General features: G+C 39.6%; 1 protein-coding gene across 1 annotated transcript in view; it reads right to left on the reverse strand.

Annotated features, from left to right (window-relative positions):
• The window catches only part of LAMB4 (laminin, beta 4), a 129,578-nt gene that overhangs the window by 25,693 nt on the left and 94,911 nt on the right, over positions 1-8,974 (reverse strand). The window contains exons 25-26 of the mRNA XM_006882636.1: positions 5,962-6,122; positions 1,070-1,275 (exon numbers count right to left, since the gene is read on the reverse strand). Of these exons, the coding sequence (XP_006882698.1) occupies positions 1,070-1,275; positions 5,962-6,122 (367 nt within the window). The remainder of the gene's footprint in view (positions 1-1,069; positions 1,276-5,961; positions 6,123-8,974) is intronic.

The following is an 8,974-nucleotide window of genomic DNA, read 5'->3' on the forward strand; positions in this document are numbered from 1 at the left end:
AATACTTAAGGATTCTTTGGGCAGAATATGAAATGATCCAGGAAACATTAAAAGAAGATGGAAAGCGTATACAGAGTCATTGTACCAAAAGGAATTGGTAGACACAGAAGAATTTCATGAAACTGTGTAAGCAAGAGCCTGCGGTGATGAAGGAAGAAGTTCAAGCTGCTCTGAAAGAATTGGCAAAAAACAAGGCCCCAGGAATTGTTGACATATCAATTGACATATTTCAATAACAGACTCTGCCCTCAATGTGCTTACCAAGTTGTGCCAAGAAATATGGAGGACAACCACCTGGCCAACTGATTGGAAAATGTCCATATTTGTTGCCATTCCAAAGAAAGATGACCAGGCAGAGTGTGGCAATTATTGAATAATATCATTAATATCACATGCAAGCAAGATTCTGCTGAAAATTATCCAAAAACAACTGGAACAGCACATTAACAGAGAATTTCTCATGAATACTCATATATTTCTTAATATTGTATAGACCAATGTAACTTTGTACCCCTGAATTTTTAGAAAAGAGTACAATTTTTAGTATCCCTAGCCAATTTGAGGAGTCAAGTTCTAATGGTGTAGTACATTACATGTAGACAGTTCAAATCCTCCCATGGCTCCAAGACAGAAAGATGAGACATCTCTTTCCATAAAGATTTATAGCTTTAAAGACCTGAGAGAAGGTCATTATGAGTCTGAATTAATTCAAAGGCAATGTGAGTTTAACTTTTATTTTTTTCAATTTTTATTTTAAAAAACAGAAATGACATTTTGTTTATACTGAGGGAAGAGGAGTAAATGCTCATAATGCATATTACCTTGCAACTAGTAATTAACCAAATAAAAATAAGATAATTAAAACTATAATTAAAAAACCCAAAACAAACAAGAAAACCCCCCTATAATATAATCTTTGCTCTTTGATTTTGATCATGCTGGACTCAAGAAAGGCTTTTCCTGTGGAAATTAAATGTAATCTCATGAAATGCAATTGAATAAATCTGTATATCAAGTAGAAATCATGAACACTTCATATTATTACATTATACAGTATACAGTTATTTACCTTTTCATTCAGTATTTGGATATCTGGTATCTTGATCTGCTTTAATTTTTCCAGAGAAATATTTCCTGTTGACATTACTGTATCTAAGATGTGAAGTGAGTCATTCCTGGTGTTTTCAGAGATATTTATTATGAGAATAGCTTCATTAATTTTCTTTTCAGCAGATGTTGATATCTGATGATACTTCTTAATGTCCTCTGAGGCATCTACATTGACACAAATTGAAGATAAATTTTGTGAAAGGAAATGAAATTGTAAATCAGCTATCAGGATAGTCATTTCACAACTTGATTAGTGTCCTAGTCTCAACAATCAATAAAAAAAAATTTCAACATTCACCTTCTTTATTTTGCATTTCATCAGAGTAGACTAGATACAGGGTAATGGAAGCAGGTACCAGCATGCCTTGTTTTTTTGAGCCCTGTTTTGTCATGCCTCACATATACCATTTATTACAAAGACTTGTGGCAGCTCTGTATTGAACCATCGTTTGGTGCCACTGCTTTCAACTCACAGCATGTACTCACCTCCTGTCTCTGTGTTACATTTTGTTTTGATGCTATTTTATCTGTTTTAGGTGGAAGCTTTGGTAGGTTAGTGGTAAGGTGTTGTGCTGTCAACCCAAAAGCACACGTGTCAAATCCACCAGCTGCTCCATGGGGAAAAGTGAGCAGTATCCTCCCGTGCAATTTACAGCCTCTGAAAACCCACTGGAGGGTCAGCTCTGAGTCAGTTCTGATGCAACAGTGCACAATAAATGAGGAGGGTGATCTGTGATCTTTGATGTAACCGTTTCAATTGTGTTGAGGTGTCATGAACTGCACCCAGGAGTGGACTTACTTGGTAAAGGTATGTATTTTGACTGTTCTGTTGACCAGCCACTCCTAGCCTCTCTCCGTTGACTTGGGCTTCCTAACTCCCTGAGACACAATATTGAAATTAGGCCACTTAATAACCCTACCATAGTCTCTAAACATTCAAGTGACAGGAAGAGTCAATTAATGTGTCAAACTTCATTTTCTTATTTGAAATATATGGCTACAGCAATCTCAATCTTCAGCAACCTCCAACCAGATCAATCAGCATCCAAGTAGGACAATCGACCAGCAAAGAGATTTTCTCTTTCTCTCATGCCATTGAGTCAGAATTGACTCATAGTTGACCCTTCAGCAGGTTGTCACAGATTACAAATCACATGGGAAGAGAGTGCCCATCTTTCTCCTATGGAGCAGCGGGTGGATTAAAAAATGCTGGAGAGGTGTCACCTTTGTGCTAGCAACACAGCTCCCTGCTGATTTCACCACCAATTCTCCCTGTAAACAGACTGAAACTCTCTAAAGGGTCAGATGATGGTTAGCATTTTTTATCAATAAAGTCTTTTTTAATTTGAGGTATGTCATTGTTTTTGTAGACATAATTATTTTTTTTAATTTTCATTTTATTATTTTTTGTGTGTGTACTGTCAAATCGGATCTGACTGGTACAGGAGGATATTACCCCTCCTTTCTCAGCAGAGAATGTGGTGGATTCAAACTGCATACCTCTGGGATTGCAGGGAAGCTTCTTGCCACTAGGCCACCAGAGCTCCCTAGCAGGCATAATTCTTAATAAATTATAAGGTAAACATAACTTTTATATACACTGGGAAAGCAAAACAATACAGGTGACTTGCTTTATTGTCATGACTGGAACTGAACCCATAATATTTCTTTGATGGTATTGTTGTTGAATACCATTGAGTTGGAAATGAACCACAGCTGACCACTCAGTACATTTTCGGAGGCAGTAAATCACATGGGAAGAGACTGTCCATCCTTTTCCCTCAAAACAGCGGTGATGTTTACATCTACTGACACGGATTTGAATTCTGGATTTACTAATTCACTAACTAGATGGATTACTGAGCAAATCAGTTAATAAGTCATTTCATTTTCTTATTCTTTAAATTGGTGATAACAATCTGTGAGGATAGAGATTGAAGTCTCATTGATGCAAGTGGCTATATCTTTCTATTATTAACCAAAAAGGCTAGAGGTTTGAGTCCACTCAGACATGCTGTGCAAGAAAAGCCTGGTGCTCTACTTCTAAAAAGTCAACTAACAAAATCTCATGGAGCGCAGTTCTATTGTCACACACGTGAGGTCAAGTGATTAAAAAAATCAACATGGTGAAAATTCTCCCTTCTTTATAAGCAAGATAAAAGGAACTGTCTCTCAATATAAAGTATTGATTATGAATACTTATATAAATGCAGACATGCACATAGACCAGGAGGCAGTTGCTAGAACAAGGGGCTATTGTGTGGTTTCAGGAATAGAGGATGACTCATTCACTGCATATTCAGATGACATTTTCTTACTTGCTGAAAGGTTTTTCTTTGGTTGATTATCAGAAGGAGATTGACAAGCCTTTCTTCCTAGCCTATTGTAGTCTAGAAGCTCCCTGAATCCAATTTAGCATTAAACTAACCCACAAGTTCCTTTGGGACTGCTGAGTAGAGGTTGTTTATTGGTGTATTGACTGGGAGCACCGGTAGCATAGTCAGTAGGAAGTCACACCGTTTGTCCAAAGGCCTCACCTCGCTGCAGCTGAGGGAGAAAGATGAAAAATCTCCTCCCATGGGGTTTAAGCCTCGGAAACCCAGTGGAGGGTCAGTTGTGCATCAGTTCTGACTGGACAGCCATGAGTTTGAATTTTTTCAGTTTGATTTCTCAATTATCAATTGAGCATGTGAACTGTACAACCCTAATGATTTATTTGGTACTTACTGGACATCATCAATAGAGCTTTGTTAGAATTTACTAAATTTAGGCTCCCCCTAAGGATCCTAATTTTTATCTGATTTTTCTCTTCTAGGTTCAAGATTATATGTAAAAGGAGTCCTGTGCTTACTCTCCTGATGTGGATGTCTGGTTACATGCTACCAACCAGAGGTTCTGGCCCACTCCTCCTTCTGCCTTGCTGGTAGAATGCTTCATGAGTAAGCTCTCAGACAAACACTTGGATCAGCAGGCTGAGTCCTGGCATGCCATGCGCTCAGAACTTTACTAACAAGTACTCAGAGCCATATAATGTCTGAAGAGGAATGAAGAGACTGGGTGTTCATTAGCGTCTAGGTTGAGTGCATAGCATGAGTCACGAGCCAAAACGACTTAGATGACCTCTCCCAAAAGATCAACAAAAATGATGAGTATCTAAGTATCACCAATTAAGTATTTTTAAATCTAAGGGGTTGCTCTTGTTGTTATAGTAACCCGATAAACAACAGATCGGAACCTTGTTCTGTCCTGTGTTAGCCTCACGATCTCCACCACATTGGGGTCCACTGTTACAGTCACTGTGTCAAGCCATCCTGTTGAGGGTCATTGTCTCTTTCTTTGACCCTCCATCTCTCCCAGCGTGATTTCTATTTCCAAAGAGTGGCTCCTTCTGATAACATGCCCAAACTATGAAAGACGAGGTTTCAACATCCTTCCCTTTAATGTGTGTTTATATATATATATGGTAATAACCAATGAATACCTTGTAAGCAGATCACTGTACTGTGTTTAAGATATAATTTCTTCTAGTCCCTTTTTTTCTTAATACAAGTGTCTTGTTTGACCTTACGTGTTATTTTTGTTTGGTAAAGAGTCTAAGCTGCACTTTAAAAACCTCCTCCATTGATGCCAACCAAACCTTGGCCCACTTTCATGAAAGCGCACATATTAAATAAGGCATAGCTGCTATCCACTCAAAACAAACAAACAAACAAACAAACCAAAAAAAAAAAAGCTCTTCTACCAGAGGTGGGTAAAGGAAATGGGAAAGATCTATTGTGAAAAACAATGTCTACAATTCTGTAAGTAAACCAGTATAAGACAAAAAATTAAAAAAACCAAAATAAAAGGCCCCGCAAAACCAAAACCAACAAAACTCCTCCATCATCAACAAAAACTATTATATGAAAAAGAAACATACATATGGGATAAGGGAAAATAGCCATTATTTTTGCTTAGAGATGAATTTAACGTATATGTCCTCTTTACCTTGGAATTGCATTGAGCAGGCATGAATAAGCTCAGGGCTACCATTTTTGGAAGCAGTAGATTGCCCCTTTCCAATAACAGAGATTCTCAGCTTGGAGATGAGAGCTCATTATATCACTTTTCCAAGGCAATGTTGAATTTGGCATGACTTTTTTTTTTTTATTTTGAAGAACTAAGAAATATGAGAGACTGATGGAGAAAGATGAAGTGCACTGCTTCTGTCACGATTTCCAGCTTTGGAAGCCTTATAGAAGGCTTCCTCTGCCCTTACTGAGAGTTGGAATCAACTTCATGGTAGTGCTGTGCCGTGGGGATGAAGGACTTCTGTTATGTTTCATGACTCCAATAACTCCAGTAACTAGGTTCTTGTGAAAAATGTGTTTTTTTCTTTTCAGAGTTACCTTATTTCATATTTATGTTTTCTGAAAAGAAAATGGCTGATTCCCAAGAAGGGCTAAGACCATATCCCTCTCAATCAGGCACTGTTAAGTTCCATTATATATAAGGTTTCTATGAGTCAGAGCTGACCTAGCAACAACAATAACAACATTTTAAAATTACTGAGTTATCAATTACTTGAGAGCCCTTTTGCAGGGGTTGGCACTAAAAGATCATTTTGGATTTTAGGATTTGTTTAGTATAAGACATTGTTAACTTGTCATTTTGAGCAAATGCTATCCAGGCTCTGAGATGTTCAAACAATCAAAATGTTCATCATCCCTTTCACAGGTGCGTTTGCACTTCTAAAGAGCTCAGTTTCTGTGGTGGTGAGCATGGGGTTGCTCACTAATGGCATCTACTGCAGATTTTATCGCGCCTTCTGCAGAAATAGAAGCAGTTGAGGTGCATTTTTTCCCCTCTTACCCATGATGCTTGTGTTCCGGGCACTGGAATGCAAATCAACTTCCTCCTGAGTTTCTGCAAGTAAGAGGTCTGCTTCAGTCCTCAGTCTCACTATTGTTTTGTTCAGATCCTGAAATTCATACACTGTTTGCAGCTGCTCACTTAACTGCATGATTTGTTTCCTGTGGGGGTGGGGGATGAAGATAGATGGTGGTTAGAATGATATGATATTGGATAGACAGGAGTGAAAAAGCACAAAATTATCCTCATTATTAAACCCATTGCTGTTGAGTCAATTCTGACTAATGGTGGGCCTCCGCTGATTTTAAGGAAGGAGAAGTCCCTTCTTACTCTCTCAGAGTGGCTGGTTAATTAGAGCCATCAACTTTCAGTGAGCAAACTCACACATAACAAACTGCAGGCTTTCCTCCTAACAACAACAACAATTCTTATTACCTCCAAGTTGCAACTGGTTCACAGCTGTTTCACAGTGGGTTTTCAGAGGCTGTAACTTGCACCAGAGGAGACTGTCCAACCTTTTCCTACAGAGCCCCTGGTGGATTCAAACTGCCAAAGAGGCTGTGGAATTTAATGTCACCATTTAGAATTCTGGAATTTTTCCCACCGTCTATTTATTTCTTGATAAATCACTTTCCAGAATATTCCAGAATTTACTTACTTAAGAAAGGTCGGAACACAGGGTCTAGCAGAGTAAAGTTTTTTGTTTTTTTTTAAATTCTGTCCTTTTCAACTGCATATACTCTTTCTGTGCCCTTTTGGTTGTGGTTTCAAATACCATGTTTTAGCTGTGGTTGATTTCAGTGCCAGTCTCCATCAAACTTTCAGCATAGGGCGAACCTTGTCACCAGCCTAGGAGCAAAGCAGTTCCTCATTAAGACCGGCGCTGCTTTCAGCAAGATTCCTTTCAGTGTCGCAGCTGTCAGGGGCTTACTGATAACTTCCACAAGTGACAGGGAGATCTCCTTGTTAGAGCGGGTACCCGTGGGCATGCTCTTTTAGTCTTCAGTTTTGATGCTTCACACTTCATCCTGCTCCAACTTTCTAGGCTCAGCCCCTTTCTGTCTCCAGAAATGATTGGTTCAATGGGATAATTAATATAATCCTCAAGATGCCAAAATCATGTACAAAACTTGAAAAGAACAGTTGGGAAAAACTATGATACAAATGTATAGGACTAATGTGCCTTGGGACCAGTGCAAAGCATTGACTGATGTTTATTAACATTTTCTGCTCTAGCGCTCTCTTTAGTCTCCAACTACCACAGCCTGGTTCTTTAGGCAAATTGTAATTATTGCTTTAATTGGTATGCCTTAAGTGCTTACAATATGCCACACACTGTGCTCAGTAACTTAAGAAATTCTCATAAAATTCTGTAAAAAAAGAGACTCTAGTTCTCTTTTTTGATGAAGAAACTGAAGTTTGGACAAACGAAACCATTTCTCTCCTGCTATAGAGCTATTTTAGTTAGAGGATTTGAACTTAGGTTCAAGACACCCCAGGTTTTCCACCTCCCCCATCCTCTTTGGCATTGTAATTTAATCTGCTAGTAAGTAACATACTCCTGCATCAGATCTGGAGACTACAAACACAAAGCAGATGCATGTCCTGCCCTCAGGAGGCCCACAGTGAGGCCATGGCAGAGGAGCTGTGAAGAGGACACACAAGCCTGAGTCTGGGGAGGCAGCGAAGACTTCAGGGAGAAGGTGGTGTTTGAGGAGGAATCCAGGAGGAATAGGCATTTGAATCCTGGTTGAAGAGGCTTAGTTCCCTGCTTTTCCCAGGTCTTGGATCTACTCTGGTAGATCCTTTTCTCTTATCTCGGATCTACTCTGCTCATCCCCGTCTCCTCTCTGGCCCTGCTCTGGGCTCTTGATAGTCGCCTCACCTAGAACACCCGGGGAGCTCTGGTGGCCTAGTGACAAGGAGCTGCAACTACAATCCCAGAGGCGCATGGTTCGGATCCCCCAGATGCTCTGCCTGGGAAGGAGGGACAATCTCCTCCTGTGCCAGTCAGATCTGATTTGGCGGTGCACGCACACAAAAATAAAAATAAAAAAAATTAAAAAAAGAACACCCGCTGTGGATCAGCTCTGTTTGCCTCTGAGTCCCACTCTCTGTCATTTTCCTAGATATCCATAAACACAAGCCAGTGGTCCATGGCCGACTTTTATGCTTTGATACCTATTCTGTGCCCTATACAGTTTCCTCACCCTAGCTCTTTCAAAACAGATTAGTTTCCAATGTTTATTACTTAAGGGTATAAAAAAAAATCCTACTATCTGACATCCCTTCAAAAGTGAGAAGATCTGGGAGCAAGGGGCCCAATTTCCCGTAGGACAATAGTCTTTAGCAGGATATGGTGTTATCTGTTTTCAGCTGGAATTGACTGCCTGACCTTCTGGGGTCTGTTAGTGATCTGCACGACTTAGTTTACCTTTTCTAAACAATCCAGTTGGGTTCTATCTTCTTCCTTGTGTAACTCAAATGCAGAGAACTGTGGGATATCTGGTTATTGGCTTTATTTTTACATGGTGGCCTAGTGGCAAGAAACTGCACTGCCATCCTGAAGACATGCAGTTCAAGGCCACCAACTATCCACAGAAGAACGACTGGCAATCTCCTCCTGTGTGATTAACTGCCTCTGAAAACCTGCTGGAGGGTCAGCTATGGGGTGGTTCTGAATCTATGGTGCAACACCACCACAAAGATATAAAAAACCCTATGTCTTCAACCTTTCCCAATACAGATTTCGTGTGTGTGGTGGTGGTGGTGGGGGGAGATAGGTAGTGTTTTGCTATACAAAGTTTTTGGTTGGCACAAGTAGATAAGACTTTAGATGAAAAGCTGGCAGTTAAAATGTTTGCAGTGGTGCTTTCGAAGAAAGAGCTGATGATCTTTTCCCAAAAGGTTACAATCACTGAAAACCATCTAAAATACAATTCTACTCCAAAACACACAGGCCATTACAATTTGCAATCAACCTGATGCAAGCATTAAAAAAAGATATATATAT

Source organism: Elephantulus edwardii, unplaced genomic scaffold (assembly GCF_000299155.1).
Source record: "Elephantulus edwardii isolate Elephantulus edwardi_28Jun2011 unplaced genomic scaffold, EleEdw1.0 scaffold00022, whole genome shotgun sequence".
Classification (NCBI taxonomy): domain Eukaryota; kingdom Metazoa; phylum Chordata; class Mammalia; order Macroscelidea; family Macroscelididae; genus Elephantulus; species Elephantulus edwardii.